We start from the raw sequence: 16,635 nt of genomic DNA, 5'->3' as shown, positions 1-16,635 counted from the left end.
ATTCCCTAGAACTAGAATCATCATTTTAGTCATAGATTCCAATTAGGGTTTTTGTTTTGGTTCCATAGCACCTTGGAAACCAAACAAAACAAAACACACAAAAACAAAACTAAACCAAAATTTCATGTTCAATGTTCAGTTTCTACTGCTACACCAAATTCTTCATCCTTTTCTTATGTACCCTTCTTCGCTATTTCATTGCATAACACATAAATTTTCATTTTTTAGGGTTCTATTCAATTTTCCCCCAATTATGGAAACTCAAAAACACTCACTTTCCATTTCAAATCCCTAACATCATTATTCAAATTCAAATATTCTTCATTACCAATTCCAATGCCTAAATCTTCTGAACAAAAAGATGGATCTGAAACAGAAACACCAAATTTTTGTTGCATCGATTCATTCACTCATTTAGCTTCAACCAAATCTAAGAACAACAATTTTCCGATGAAACGCACCGTTCGTCCTTTCTTCATTCTTCTCATTCTTCTCGTTTTCATTGCTACGTTAACCTCACGCGCTATTCTTCGTAAAGGTATACTCTCAATCGAGCTCGAAGCGCGTGTTTTCACTCGCGATCCACCGTCGTTAAACTCCACTTTGCTCAAACACGCCGCCGTTGAGATCGGTGAGGAAAAATCCCGGCAAGAGATTCAGCAGCTTCTTGATGGTAACTTTGCTAGTCAAGCACGGCATAGGACATTCGTTTCGTGGCGGAGATTCATCCATCATGACGGCGGTGGTGATAGGAATGTTCCGGCAACACTCCGGTCGCCGCTTTTCTATCGGTATTGGCTTGATTTTCGGCGAGTTTTGCATGATTGGGCGAGGAAGCGTCGGTTTCAATCGGGGATAATGTTGGAATTAACTCGATCGGTGAAGGTTCCGCTCGATCGATATAACAAAGTTAATGCTAATGCTGTTGATTCTGGTGAAAAAAAGTACTCTTCTTGTGCTGTTGTTGGTAACAGTGGAATTTTGCTTAATAGAAACTATGGTTCATTAATTGATGCACATGAATTTGTTATAAGGTTAAACAATGCTAGGGTTGATAACTATGAATCAAAAGTTGGAAAAAAAACAAGTATTTCATTTGTGAATAGCAACATTTTGCATTTATGTGCAAGAAGATCAGGGTGTTTTTGTCACCCTTATGGTCCTAATGTTCCTATTGTTATGTACATTTGTCAAGCTGTGCATTTCTTGGATTATACTGTTTGTAATGCTTCACATAAGTCTCCTTTGTTGGTGACAGATCCTAGGTTTGATGTGTTGTGTTCTAGGATTGTGAAGTATTACTCATTGAAGAGATTTGTGGAGGAAACAGGGAAGGGTTTAGAACAATGGGGTTCAGCTCATGATGGTGCTTTGTTTCATTATTCTTCTGGTATGCAAGCTGTTATGTTGGCTTTAGGGGTATGTGATAAAGTTAGTATTTTTGGGTTTGGTAAATCATCTTCTGCTAAACATCATTATCATACTAACCAGAAAGCTGAACTTCATTTGCATGATTATGAAGCTGAATATGCTTTTTATAGTGATCTTGTCGATGGACGTAAGCCTATACCGTTTATATCAGAGAAGTTTAAGATTCCTCCTGTTGTAATGTATAGATGACAGTGAACTGTTGTTGCTGATATGAGTGTTGGAGGGGTAAATTTTGTTCATGTTTCTGTGCTCTCTTGTTGTAATACTTGTGGAGTGAATAGATAGTGGAAGGGATTACTAAGTTTGGTTTGAGATTCATTTTTTGTTTTTCTCAAGTTTGTTGTACTGTCCCAAATGTAGCCTAAGGCAACATCCAAGTGTAAATTTTGGTTAGATCAATACAAAATTATGAATCATGCACATCTATTATGTGTGTTATATCTTTCTTTGGTTTCTTCTTTAAGTTAGGTGCTTATTATGTTTCACTGCCAATTATTGCTTCATAACCATATTCTATATTTATTCATGCCCTACTTGGTTGGAATCTCTGTAGTAAACATTACCAACAATAATTACCAACATTTATTGTTAAAATATTAACTCAAATGGTAACTGATATTAATTACCTTCCAAATAAATAAATTGATTTGCTCCAAGATTCTGAACATTTAATTAAGCGTTCAACATAATCCCTCTTACCATCAGTGTTCAACATAATATTTCTTTCTTACCATTTTAGTCTTTAATTAATATTACAACAATAGAAGGTCTCTAGAACAAAACTTATGGTAAGGTGTGATGTGCAGCCTTTTGTTCTAACACCCCTATTTGCAGCTTATATCATATGCTTCATGATTTTTTTCCCATCAAAATAATGCAGGGTTTCTATACGGGAACAACTAGCATTCCACCATGAATATGATCCATAGAAGCTGCGACTAGTAGTCCACTACAAAATGCTATTGAGGTATCAACTTGGAATAACTTAGCTCAAAATGAATTTCATTTACTTTATTTCAATTTCTTTAACTCATTAGAGCTTGAGACCCTTCATATGATTGATGTTAACTCATTAGAGCTTGAGACCCTTTATATGATTGATATTTTGTTAATTACATGTGGAAAAATGAAGTTACACAGCTCAAATGGTAGGTTATAGTTAAACACCAAAAGGCACACATCATTGTATGATTTCGTCCATTCATATTGAAGTGGTCAACTCAAACTTACATTATAGTGTTTATGTAGGACCCCACTACTCGTGGTATTTGGTTAGTTGCATTTTCTTGCTTAATACATACTAGGCAGCACAAAACATTTTAAGTTTTCCACTCATAAGTAGGACCTATACAATACCTAGGTCAAAACGTGACATAGCATAGACGTATTTTTCTGCTGCTACATAATTTACTTATTTACATCAAAATGACAGATGTTCCTACTTCCTACATAAACTTCTTGTTGAGCTTTGATAGAGCAACAGCTTCAAACAAGATGGTCTTGAAGTACTTATGCATTACAAAAAAGTTTCCCCTTTGATCATATCATTTTGTTATGCCTTTCACTCTGCCGTGTCTATCACGGCATCCTTCTCTTCATACTTCACCCCCACCAAGTAGCTTATGCGTACCTGCAAAACAAATTGTGCTCAAACTCGGATAATCAAGGTGTTATTCCTATTGAAATTTGGCTCATACATTAACATAAGATAGGTTATACCTGCTTAGGATCATAGACAGCATACTCATTGTATTCCAGAGGGCTATCTTCATGCTCCGAGGCAATTATTCTACCACATGGAACTTTTATGTCATCTTTCCAAACAAAATGCTCTGATTCATCTGTTTTCTTCTTTCCAAGCCCCTTCACTCCAATCTTCTTTTCCTCCAAAGATGTTGTGTCCTGTCTCAGGATCATTTTCATGACCATATCAATAATAAAACTTTGCAAGTGAAAAAACCATAAAAGGATTATAACTTTTGCCTACCTCAGGTGGGCTTTTCAACTCTGTAATCTCATTTCCTAGTGAAGCAATGGCCAAAACCAAGAACCCTTCTGGCCTATCTACAGCAGTAAAACCATATCTTGCAGCCTCTGCTGCAGCATCAGAGCAAACAATGGCTTTGCCAAACTGCCAAGAACAAGCAACATGTGAGGAAAATATAGTCACCAACATCAGATTTAAAGCAACCATCATTTATATTTGTAAATACCATGTAACCAGGAACGGGTAGTGAACATATAGCTGGCAAGAACCCCTTGTGCAAGTGCCTCAAAAGATTTGAGCTTCGTGATCCTTCCATATTATAATCATAGAATTAGTGTGGTCATTGATAAGAACCAAGGTAAACCAATTTTTTCTTTACTATTTGAATATTCTAGCTGTCTTACCACACCATAGAAGAACCTTATTTGGCAGCTTAACTATTTCTTCATAAGAAGGACAAGCACTTGGTTCCACAGCAAAGATGTTTTCAACTGACACCCCATACTCCTGAAGTTCATAAGTAAACAGTAAACACTTACTAAGATTTGAGCATTCTTGTAGTTCCTAGAACAAACAGAAACAGTTTTATTCTTACAATGTCACCAACTTTGACAGGTTCATATGTTTTTTCAAGGTATTTCACAATCATATTGTAATCATCTGAATTTTTCTCCAGGGGAGAAATTGAGCAACCTAATTTCTTGTAAGTGTCTGATATTGGATCATCAATAGTAGAACCACTCATATCTCCTATGAGGTGAGAAGCAAGGGTTATATCTCTAACACCCTCCAGGGCTGCAGCAGCCTAGGAAAATTAGGACAAAGATTAAGTCTTCAAGATAAGTGGTTGAAATCAACAAAGGTGTTGTGACTAATTGGCTTACATGTTCTGCAATCTCCTGGTGATCTCTAAAAATGAAAGGCCTTGTGGAGTGCATCAGAGTGAACCATCTCTGGCTAAAATCAGACCAAATAGCATCAGCCTTGGGTCCTGTCTCTTTCAATGATTTCACTTTCTCAATGAATTCCATCAGAACTTCCTCACCTGATAGAGTTAAATTGTCAGTATTTCTAAATGACACAATGTGAAGAAAACAAAAGTGTTTCAAATGTACATACATCTTTTCAGGTGAAGATTTGTAACCATTCCTATTGGAAGGTCTGGAGAGTCATAACCCATCTCCATTAATGCGTACCTGAGTTCAATGTAAGGTTAGTTTAAGAATTCTTGGTATTCATACAAAGTAGTGTTCAGGTATTGTGCTTACTTATAAATCTCCTGGCTGCACAAAACCTTCATAAAATTTGCAACCACAGGCTCAAGTTTACAGTGTGTGGCTGCTATACCAAGCTGCCGAAGACCTAGTGCCCCATGTCTAACTTCAACTCCATCATCCTATTCAATGCCATTATTCTTTCTATGTTTAATCAAAAAAAATAGAAGTGGCATGGATAAATCATTAATCATATAAAGGAAGCAATATATACGTACCATGTCAATGGGGTAAAACTTCAATGGCTTCTTCTCAAACTTCTTCTCTTTTTCCCATGATTCAAACTCATTTCCTGTTATTTCCTCAAAGAGCCTCACAAACTCTTTGATAGCATTGTCAACATTCTCACACTCTTCTAATCGCTCCTCTGCATTTGGATCGTCCCCCACTCTTCCCTTCTTGAAATACAGATGCAAACGATTCTCAGGGACAATAATCAGTTGCATGACACAGTAGCTGTCCCAAATTAACAATACTAATTAGGCATAGTTGTTTTATAAATGTCAATAAAGATGAAATTCACGATTGATTTCATAGTATCATTACTCATTAAGTTTTCTCCCTTGGTCACAAACAGAGAAGGCACAGTTGTATAGTATCCCATCTTTTTCAAATATCTTTCCATCTTGCTCCTGCAATTTGGTATCTTTGTAGACTCCTCTCTTTCCATAAAGCTTGAGCTGTTATCACTCACCAAATTTTATCAAACACAAACAAATGGGAACTACATGTCTTCTACTCCCTCCGTCCGAAATCTTTAGTCTTTTTAGACTTTTAATTTTGTCCCAAAACTTTAGTCCTTTTAAGAAAGGAATGCATATTTAGTGATGCTTTACTATTTGTACCCTTATAAAAGTTAAAGCATTAATTAAATATATTTTCTTTTGAGACGGAGGGAGTATAAAATAGTAACAAAAAAAATGCAGTATGAAAGAGTAGATTATGTACTTCTGCTGAGAGTGATTCAATAGCCTCCTCCCCAGGATCTTGTTTGTCCCAAGGGATTCCCTTTCCAGCCACAGAAAGATCAGATGCAAGATCATAAGCTTCTAAAGGTTGTGGTTCTTGCTTTTCAATGCTGTCAGTTAACCAAGCCTCCCTAACCACAGGTATACTCCTCTCCCTATAGTAAGATAGGCATGATAGTTAGTTACTTAGGCATGTTTATTTACTTTTTTTTTCATGATATTCAAGAAATGTAATTTGACAGCCAAAGTTGACATCAAATTATACAACTAAATTGTATGAAGGTAATAATTAATGAGTTGCAAAACTTACAATATGATGTCAAATTTGTGACAAAATAACAAAAAAAAATTCTTGTTTGATACAAACAAAATACAACGAATCCATCATTTGATGAAGTAAAAATAAATCTAAGTTTTTAGCACTCACATGGCTTCTGCAAGTTTAGATGTTCCACCACGTTCTCGTTCAGCAGGTGAAGCCACCAAACAAGTTGCACCTAAAAAATTTAACTAGTAATGTTAATGCAATTCTTAGGAACAGAAGAGAAGGATGAGAAAATAAGTATTTATGAAATTACCAATAATAGAGTTTACTACTCTCCCTCCATGCTTTTCAATAGTAGTTTTCCAATATCCCTGGTAGCCAAAAACAAAATAGCCAATTAACAAAACTCAGTAGATGCTAAAAGACATTAAAGTGAAGTTAGTTAATTAGTTACTAATGCAACAATAACAACATAGGTGCATACATGTGTTCGATTAAGACGACCCATCAGAGAAATCATCATTCCAGTAAAAGGCTTTATAGCTAAGCCTAAATCCCTTTGAGGCCTTTTACTCTGGTCCTGATATTTCTTCAGCAACTACACCATACACACACATGTCAAATTCTTAGGTGACAAGTTACAATACAACAATGCTATAGATACATAATGAAGAAACAAAATGGTAATAAATCAGAGAAAGTCACATCTGAAACTGGAGAGTTCTGAACAGAATCTGGTAGTTTTATAGGTTCCTCTTTCCTTGGAGGGTCCCTTGTGCTGAAAGTGCAACTAGACCACTCACTGTAGAAGCCTCTACAAGCATAACGTCTTCCATCAAACTCCAAATTGCCATTGCAAACCGTGCATTTCTCTAATGCACCAAAAAACAGCAAATCTTGGCTGTTCAAGAAAGTGGCAATTGAATCACATTACATCACTAACAATATGAACATTATGGTCATGGAAAATAGTTAATATGAAAATGGTCTAATATAATGAAACCAACCATCTTCTAGTAATTTCAAGATCAGAACCAGAGGAATCAAGACCATTAGCTTCAAGAATCTCTTTCATTTGCTCCAAAGATAGTTTATCATTTGTGGCTTTACAAAACTCATCATATTCTTCTAAAACATTTGAAGCAGATTTTCCATTAGTGTGACCACCTTCATTTTCCACCTTAGCTTTTTTAGGAGTATGCTCTACTTCTTGTGCTTTAGATTCTGCCTTCTGCTTCCTTGTCATCACCTTCTCTTCTTCCCCATGTCCATGAACATGATGATGAGACCTAGCTTCAACCTTCAAATTTCCCATAAACACATTAATGAGACATTGAACTATATGAAAAAAATAAGGAATAAAACATGTCAATGAAGAAAAGATTAAGATTAACATACCTTCATATTGTTGCTAATTACTTAATGAAAGTCTCTTCTTTCTTTCTTTCTTTTTTCTTACAATGAGCAAAAGAAAAGCATATAGTTTAGAGTTTTTGGAATTGGATATGGTATGCACTAAATAACCATTATGATTCTATGAACAATTTCACATGATCATAGGTTGTAGCTGAGACAACAATAGTCATGAACTGCCACGTGCATGGGGTTTTCACTAAGAAACCAAATCTTTCTGTCATCACCATAACATGACACGTCAGCTAAGTTTGCAAGTTTTTGACACGTGGAAAAGTATGTATATTTTCACACATTGCAATGCTGACATGTGGGAATATAGCATTCCATTGTGTTTGGTTATTTTTTTGTTCCACCTCAAACACTGTCACATTGTTATTTTGTTCTTATCTTTTCTCTGATTTTGTTGTCTTTGCTTACTTTATTAGTATTCGGTTGGGTTGGATTCAAACGGTGCAATCCAATTAAGAATGTTTCTTTTTTCATTATACGTGAGAAGACAAAAATCATGTCAAGTACTACTAGCTGATCTTGGATTACGAATGCATGAATAAAGTAACGGTTGGCTCAGATATTCGGCTCTGTGCGTCTTTTAGCATGAAGTACGGATCGGACACGACACCCCGTACGATATTGATACTCATAGAGTTGTCCGTGCTTCATAGATCTTTTAGCAAATAGGGATTTCTAACATTTTGTATTGCTAAGATTGTTGCAAGATCATCTGAATATGTGTTTATAAGTGAGAGCAATGAATCGATTTTGTAGGATTAAATTGGGTTTAACTCTCAATTCTAAAATGGTATCAGAGTCTCATCTACGATCCGCTATCAGGTTTCTAATTGGACCACCTACCTAATAGTATTGAGCGTGAGGATGTGTGTCAAGAGTCTCACATCAGTTGCAAGATGACTTGTATATATATTTATAAGTATAAGCAATCTTCATCTTACAAGTTAATTTTATAGAGTTAAGGTAAACCTAACTCTCAATTCTATGAGGCAACAAATCATTGCAACGAGTAAAAAAAAAAAAGAAATACAATATTTTATTTGGCAAAAATAGCATATAATGATAATATAAGCTATTAAATATGTATGGGTTGGTAAAATTAGCTGTTAAGAATATCTCACTCATTAAAGTGAAAATCTTAACGTTTGCTTAGAAAATCTCCAAACTAATCAATCTAAATTATTGAAGAATTCACATAATTTGGTCGTTATTAATCCACAAGAAAGCTAAGCACCCAATCAAACTAAACACTATTTTAGAAGTTTGAGAGTTGAGGAAATGTGATGAAAGTTTGTATGTTTTATTTTATTTTCTTAGTGAAAAAGATGCACGAAGTTTTGTAAAATAGGAGAGAAAAGGAAAATTCTGTTTTTAAAAATTAACTCAGTTTTGTAAAACATTATATGATATATCAATACATATTAAGCATGTGTTATGCAACTTTCTGGTGTTCAGTTTATTGAAAACGTATTTATTGACACAACCATGTAGTCTATTTTTTTGGTTGATAAAACCATTTAGTGTATTGATACATTTGTTTTTCTAGAAAATAATAAATTGTGAAAGGGAACCAGCATGTATCGAACAGTCAATGTGGGACTCAATCATTCACTTAATACCCAAATGATCGATGTTACACGTGTACCAATTAGTCTTTTTTTGGACTAATTGTACCGATTAGTCTTAGCCAATTCATTTTGGGTATAATACAAATTGTGTTTGAACGAAGTAATTATAAATTTTGGAGGAGAAATGTATCATTGAGAGAAATATTGTATCTTCACCCAAAACCTTAATTAAGACAGTATGTATATGGGTCGTCTCTCATATATATCAAACATTTTACCCATTCAAAGTCGTTATAGTGCTCAACTACTGACGTGAAACCCAACAATCTTCCCCAAGTGTGAGTTCTAGAACACATTTTTACCCAAAATCTTACAACATTACGTAGTTACCCTTTTATATATTTAACATTAAGCTTATTTATAGTCGATGTGAAATTAATCACTCACATTTGATACCCAATAAGAACATGCATGAAAGTCTCTTTTTAAAAAAAAAACAAAAAGAAAAGAAATAGAGAATATGATTATGGGGTGTTAGTTTATATATTAAGTGTCAATATAAGTCTCATATCGGATGAAAAAATGTTTGTTGAACACTATATACGTGAGAGAGACACATATATATACCTAATGTCTTAATATTTTGAATTAAAATATGGTGTTAAATTCTCTTTGTATAGTTGCTTTTAATCTAATATGATGATCTAAACTCCCCTCATAACTTAACAGCAAATACTAGAGCCGATGATTTTTTGGTGTGGACTTTTCATAATACCAACAATATCCTTGATTTTTTTAGTAGCAATAAAAATATTTTATTAATAAACTCACCATAACATAAAACATATCTTTTTTAATTGAACATAAGTTAGACACAGGCAGGCGCGAAACGCGCTTGCATGTCCCACTAGTATCTATAATTAGAATCCTAAACTTATAATCTAAAATTTTAAATTTTAAGTATGAAAGCACATAGCATGATATGAAATGAAATAAAATAATGCAATTGATTAAGATAGCAGTGGTTGATTGTGATTGATACTCCTATTTCCCTTCTCCAACGTTTTCTTACACCCCCCGACAAACTATGGTGGTGAATGGTGATCGCTCACACACGCTCTCTATTTGTTTTGTTTTATCCAATTATTACTACACTACTTTTTGTTTTGTCAAAGCCTACCTCAAAAGTCAAAATAACTCAAATTTCAAACTCCTAAATCCTGATATACCCCTTTATTCTCCATGTCTCACGTACGCTTACATGTACATATATATATACATGCAACAATATTGACAAGGTAATTATGTGGGGCATCAAACTAACGAATATAATTGAAAATATGGAACGAAAAGCATGCACTTAGGTAAGGTATAAAGTATAATTGAAAATATGTTAACAAGACTTACAGAAATCCTTTTGGCAATGAAGCGGACAAATTTTCTCCATTGAAGAGGTGTACACAAATATATATGGGAAGAAAATTCATCTACTTCACCACTTGAGGCTAATGTATTTATTCAAATTAATTAACCACAAATATTAATCAAACCTTTATAGATATGAGCTAATCACTACCCTGCAAACGCTCGGTAGCAAACCGTTCTCATGTTCATGCTTTGGCAATATTGAGAATTTTTTGTTGTCGAGCACAAGGGTAGTAATCAATGAACTTAGCTGCATTTACTTATTATACTATAAAAAGTTGAAATAACGACAAAAATTTGAGATTCTGAAATTTTTACTCAAACTTTTTGTCGTTATTTTAACTTTAATTTTTCTAGTAGTTCAATATAACAAACGAAATTAAGATTTATGCTTGATACACTTAGATCATGTACGAGCAACTTTATCTTCATGAGAACAAGTAACACATTCTTTCTCCTCCTCCTCCTCCTCCTCGAAAGCTCGATCATCAAGACCCGGAAGTCGATTATGTCCCTTTCCGAAAGATCGAATATGATCTTTGAGTGATCTTTTGTGTTTAAAATCTGAACCACAAGTGCAATACCATAACTTACCACAATTCTTTTCATGAGTCCTCCAATCACCTTTAACAGCAAAAGTTTTGCCACATTTTCTACACATAAATGGCTTTATACCATGTTTTCTTTTGTAGTGAGTTTGAAGTGTTCTAAAGTCTTTCAAAGGCTTAGCTCTTGGATGATTGATATTGTTCTTGCAACCTTGAGCACAACAATAGCAAGGTAGCCTTAGCATTGCAGCTGGTTGTGTTCCTCTAAGTGAGTCTGGTCCTTTCCTAAATTCAGATCCATGCCCCCACATATGCATCTACAAATTCATAAAAACTAACTAAGTTGGCATTAATTAAATAATTAAGAGCTTCATGCATGCAATTTATTTTGAGCAAAAATATCGTCTCATTAAATATATTTTTGTCTCAAATTAATTATTTGTTATTTTGTTACTTTTTATATAAGGTGAATTCTTTGTACACTGTGGATATGTACCGATACATTTGTTGAGGTGGATGATTCTAATTGGTCTACAAATAATATTTATTAAAAAAAAAAGATTTTTATTATGGAAACTTATGTAAAAAAAAAATATGTCTTACGTTAGATTGAGTTTGTTAATAAAAGATTTTTGCTGCTAAAAACAAAAACATGTCTTATGTTATGATGAGTTTGTTAATGAAAGATTTTTACTGCTTAAGAAAAAGGTCAATGATATTGTTGGTATTATGAAAAGTTCACACCAAATTTTTGTGTATCCTCTTTATATATATATATGTGTATAGGTATAGATTAGCAAATATATGGTGGGTAAGTAATAAATGAAGTTCCATGGTATTTTTTTTTTGTTGATATATATGAAGTTCCATAGTATATATTTCAGGTTCAATATACTATATACATTATTTTGCGAAGTGTTTATTTATTTATTTATTTATTTGTCAAGTATATAGTTTAGTGGCTCCTATATACATTATTTATTTTGCGAAATTTCATCTTAAAGGTGAATAAATGGAGTATCCGAGATTCAAACCTTAACTCCTGCACATATAAAACGATATCTCTATCAACTGAGTTGCAAAGTGTTTATAACATGTACCTTTCAAAAATAGTCTAAAATGAATTTTTTACTATTTTTAGTATAAATAAATAAATTTTATAATGATACAAAATAAAAAACAAATATAATATTTTATTAAAATTTACTATAATAAATAATACGATCTATCTTTGAATCGGGTTCATATTAAACGGTCCCTATTTTGCATTAAAAATTGATATAAAACTAACATCTGAATTTTCAAAATGAATTTTTTTGAAAAAAAAAAAATTGTGCATCTTGGAATAATATAAGAGGAATGAGTAATTCATATCATGAAATAATGATTATTGGACTAGTATGAGATAAATAAAAATGGTCTAATGGGGGTTAGTATGACTTAAAGAAGTTTGTTTGAGATAAATTATTTATCTTAATTAACCACACTTGCTTTTACATTAAAAATAAAAGTTGGAGCCTGCATTATTTGACCTATCTATGATTACTAATTTTGCAAATAATTGTTAATCTTTTGACTGATGGGGTAGGACAAGTCAAATTATAATAAAAAAGCAACTGCTAGCACCATGAATGGTGAAATTAAAAAAAAAAATCTATTTGAAATCTGAATTTTCCATCAAGAATATATCAATTGATTAGTACAACAAAAGGAGAATCCAAAGTTTTGTATTGTTTTTTTCTAAGAGCTTTCTGGATTTGGCCTAAATGTAATTTACATATCTTACACCTACCCATTTTCAAATTTACTATTGCACTTAATTTGTCTTCCATTTTATGGTAAACTAAAAAGCACAAAGAAAAGCTCCCTCCCACTCTCCCCCCTTCAATAACCAACAAAAATTAGAGGAAAAATAAATAAATTTATCTTCAATTTTGATGTTTTAAACACTTAGTAATGGAATTTAAGACATTATTTTTTGTACTCAATTTTTCTCTTGTATAGATTATGGGTGTATGTATCTAATAAACATTGTTTGTCTCTAAAGCTTAGTTCAAGTGACAATGCAGTTATTACTAGGTGATGGACACCTTCACCTAAATTCTAACATTAAACATCACAATTTTGTGTTAATTAATGTTAGTGATGTTTGCCACTTCCTCTAAAAAAATAAGACTATATAGAGTTAATTAATTATCAATTTTGTGTTAATTATAGTTATTTTTTTTGAAACGGAACTTCTTAATTATATAGAGTTAATTAATTATCAATTATAGCTTCAACGTGACGTAAAAATAAAATTAATTACTGATTTCTGTGACTAATTTTATGTTTAAAAAAAAAAAAGCTACGGATTTGTGTAGAGGGATATTTTACGTACGTTTTATCTCTCTAAATTTTCCTCACTAATTTAATGTTTCTAGTAAGTTTTTCCAATTTTCTTTATAAATAAAGTGAAACAAAAACTTTACCAAAAAAAAAAGTGAAGCAAAAACTAGTAGAATAAAAAACTGATGAAATTAATTAAAAAGAAAAACTAACCTGCATGTTGTTATACCTATTGAAGGTTTTATTGCATATGGAGCAAGAAAATTGCATAGGTCCAACAAGAATCTGTGCAGAAGTTGGTATCCAAAACCTTTGGAAGGTTTTCTTAGAAGGCTTTTCTTCTTCTTTAGCATGGAAAAACTTCTCATCATTTTCTTTAGTTTCATGAGGTAATCCAATATGTAAAGCCACATCAAAACCCTTAATTTGTGGTACTTCATGTTCTTGATCCTCTTTTGAAGACTTTGCACTCAACATAGGAAAGAATTGAATAGTTTCATTTTGAGTGGTAGAAGAAGAAGAAGAAGAAGAAGAAGAAGAAGAAGAAGAAGAAGAAGAAGATGATGATGAAGTTAGGGATGAAAGAGAGGAATTAGATGGTTTGAGCCATTCAATGAAATTATTGTCCTCTACATCAAATTCCATCATAGCCATATTCTTTACCTAGATGAGTGAAACCAAGCACTTATATGATTGTTTGATTTAATAAATTAATAATTAATTAATTAAGGAATTTCTTTGTCTCTTTATGGACTTTTCTCTATTCCCTTTTTATTTTAACCTTTGCTTTCTCTTTTTCTCTTGTTGGCCTTTTGCTTGTTTTTTTTAGGGAGAGTAATTAATGGAGGGAATTGACAATGACATCCACAACATGTGACTCACCAATTGATATTGCAAAGAATGTTTTAATACCATAAAACACTAATTAATTCTAGGCTAATGTTACGTTAAACAAGTGATCTACCGAATATGAATTTTACGAAATTCACTGTTGGATTGAAAGTTTATATCGTATATAGATCATCCATAAATTTTTTAAATTTTTTTTAAAACCATTTGATATATTATTGAGACCCATCAAGATTTACGTTATTTAATAAACCGTTAATCTTAATGTGTCTCGATAACATATCAAATGATTTTCAATTTTCCTAAATTTTTCTATGGATGATCTATATGATATAAACTTTCAATCCAACGGTAGATTTTATAAAATTCGTATTCGTTATAATGTTATTCATGACTGGTCCACCATAGACCACTTGATGAAGTGGTCCCTATTAGAATTTACAATTAATTCTAACCCAATATTGTGTTACTAACCATATATATTGGTCTTTGTCAAAAAAATAAAAATAAAAAACTATATATATATATATATATATATATATATATATATATATATATATATATATATATATATTGGTTGAAATAATTTATCGACTTTGTTGATGACTAATCTTCACCGGAAGGTAAAATGTGAATATTGTTAGACTGTTTTTACAAGTTGAAGGTAAAATACCTAAGCCTAGGTAAGTCACATTCAAATTGGTACGTTTCATATTGTTGCTAAATCTGAAAACATGGTAGTATAGTGTGAATAATTATTTTTATACACTTGTATATCATGCGAATGTTAACCGTAGGCCCACCATATCTCAAACATTGACCTTAACATTTGATCTCAATTAAAAGTGTGAGAGCAATGCAGTGGGATTAGTTTGGTCATTACCTAAGAGGAGAAAAATATAAATGATCCAACAAACACCAACTATAGGACCAAGACTGAAATATATACGTGTTTATTTATAAATATTTTTTTTGTTGTATTATGGTCTATTGGTCAAAACATTTTCAACAAAGGCCAACCCTACAAATTTAGATATTTAAGCAAATTTTATAACAAGATCTTAAATTAAAACAATTCTAAACTGGAAAGAATAAATTAAATTTTGTTAGTATGAGATTTGAATCTTAGTTTTAAAAGATGAGGTCCTCATTTTGTTGAAACTTTATTTATCTCACGGTCGAATTCTGTATTATCAGAGCCATTCACTTACAAACTAGAGGATTAAAAAAAACATGTGTAAGTCCCCGTGAGCTTAGCTCAGTTGGTAAGGACATCACACTATATGTGCAGGAGCTCGGGTTCGAACCCGTGTGACACTCCACTTATTCACCTTTAAAGATATGTAGATTTTCTAGCCACTAGGCTACTTGACAAAAAAAATTATAAAATGGTCGACAACAACAATTAAGAAAAGAACAGAAGATATTTTGGTTGTATTGGAATAATTTGAGTGTACGTACCTCAAATTTTATATCCGTCATGAATTGAGTAAAAACTCGATTATATTTATGGTTTTTTCTAATTAACCCTCACATAAATGGAGGGTAAGTGCCCTATGCTGACATGGCACCAATTAAATTCAGCCATATGTGTCAAAGTCAATCACAAATAATTTTTTACCAAAAATAATTTTGACTACTTTAATTTTCAAATAATTATATTTTAGGTAACTACTTTTTACTAATTATATTTTAGCTTACACATATTCTTATCCTTTACTAAAAAAAATACTTTTTGAAAATATTATTCATCTTTTCTTACGGATTCATCTTTTCTTTTTTCGTAAGATCAAATTTTTTTCGTCGGCGCTTCGCTTGTCGTCGCTGCTTCACTTGTCGTCGTCGCTGCTTCACTTGTGATCCTTGAAGATCGCCGCTTCCTTAGGCTCCAGAATCACTTCTCCATCATCGGTCTCTTCACAATTGTCTTTCAGAATTTTGTTTCGGCTACGTTTGTTCCAGAATCGGTTCATCTAGATAACATTGATTTTATTTTTTTATTCTCTTATGTTTTAATCACTATTTGTCAATTTAACAATTCAAATAGCAATTACAAATCCCTCAAGGAATTAAATCGAAGCGACGACAACAAGTGAAGCGGCGGCGACAAGCGAAGCACCGACGAAAAAAATTTGATCTTAAGAAAAGATGAATACGTAAGAAAAGATGAATAGGATTTGTGAAAAGTATTTTTTAGTAAATGATAAGAATATGTGTAACCTAAAATATAATTAATGAAAATTAGTAACCTAAAGTATAATTATTTGAAAATTAAAGTAGTCAAAATTATATTTTGGTAAAAAATTATTTATGTTTGACTTGGACACATATATGGCTGAATTTGATTGGTCATGTCAGCATAGGGCATATACCCTCAATTTATGTGAGGGTAGAGAAGTAATCACCTATATTTATATCAAGAAGTATGATGATACACATGAATTCTTCTGTTTTCAAATCTTTAAGCTATCAATAAACGAGCACAAGTGAGGCCACGCCACTTGCTACCAAAGTGTTTCAATTCAAATTTGGAGTGAAGTAGGATTGATAAGTAACTAATTAATTAG

General features: G+C 32.4%; 3 protein-coding genes across 4 annotated transcripts; 1 reads left to right on the top strand and 2 right to left on the bottom strand.

Annotated features, from left to right (window-relative positions):
• The first annotated feature begins 336 nt into the window (after positions 1 to 336).
• Positions 337 to 1,873, top strand: LOC123924036 (beta-1,6-galactosyltransferase GALT29A). The gene has a single exon (XM_045976800.1). The coding sequence runs from the start codon at positions 337 to 339 to the stop codon at positions 1,618 to 1,620; it is 1,284 nt and encodes a 427-aa protein (XP_045832756.1). The 3' UTR covers positions 1,621 to 1,873.
• A 1,057-nt stretch (positions 1,874 to 2,930) lies between these two features.
• Positions 2,931 to 7,329, bottom strand: LOC123922159 (protein ADP-ribosyltransferase PARP3). Its single transcript, XM_045974905.1, has 18 exons — positions 7,324 to 7,329; positions 6,933 to 7,225; positions 6,631 to 6,826; positions 6,410 to 6,523; positions 6,239 to 6,296; positions 6,088 to 6,157; positions 5,641 to 5,815; positions 5,239 to 5,372; positions 4,911 to 5,148; positions 4,687 to 4,814; positions 4,538 to 4,614; positions 4,303 to 4,463; positions 4,014 to 4,223; positions 3,823 to 3,925; positions 3,645 to 3,727; positions 3,419 to 3,562; positions 3,151 to 3,333; positions 2,931 to 3,061 (listed from the first exon to the last, which is right to left on the bottom strand). The coding sequence occupies exons 1-18, from the start codon at positions 7,327 to 7,329 to the stop codon at positions 2,993 to 2,995; spliced, it is 2,442 nt and encodes an 813-aa protein (XP_045830861.1). The 3' UTR covers positions 2,931 to 2,992.
• Positions 7,330 to 10,277: 2,948 nt separating this feature from the next.
• Positions 10,278 to 13,896, bottom strand: LOC123921850 (zinc finger protein WIP3-like). Of its 2 annotated transcripts, XM_045974548.1 has the most exons (3): positions 13,781 to 13,896; positions 13,433 to 13,750; positions 10,380 to 11,208 (listed from the first exon to the last, which is right to left on the bottom strand). In XM_045974548.1, exons 1-3 carry the CDS (start codon positions 13,871 to 13,873, stop codon positions 10,750 to 10,752), a joined length of 870 nt encoding a protein of 289 aa, XP_045830504.1. In that variant the 5' UTR covers positions 13,874 to 13,896; the 3' UTR covers positions 10,380 to 10,749. The 2 variants fall into 2 exon arrangements, with proteins under 2 accessions (XP_045830503.1, XP_045830504.1); XM_045974547.1 differs by having other exon boundaries at positions 10,278 to 11,208; positions 13,433 to 13,896.
• Positions 13,897 to 16,635: the final 2,739 nt, after the last annotated feature.

The sequence above is a fragment of the Trifolium pratense genome, linkage group LG4 (genome assembly GCF_020283565.1).
Source record: "Trifolium pratense cultivar HEN17-A07 linkage group LG4, ARS_RC_1.1, whole genome shotgun sequence".
NCBI classification, from domain to species: Eukaryota; Viridiplantae; Streptophyta; class Magnoliopsida; order Fabales; family Fabaceae; genus Trifolium; species Trifolium pratense.
This window is presented reverse-complemented; position numbering and strand designations above follow the sequence as displayed.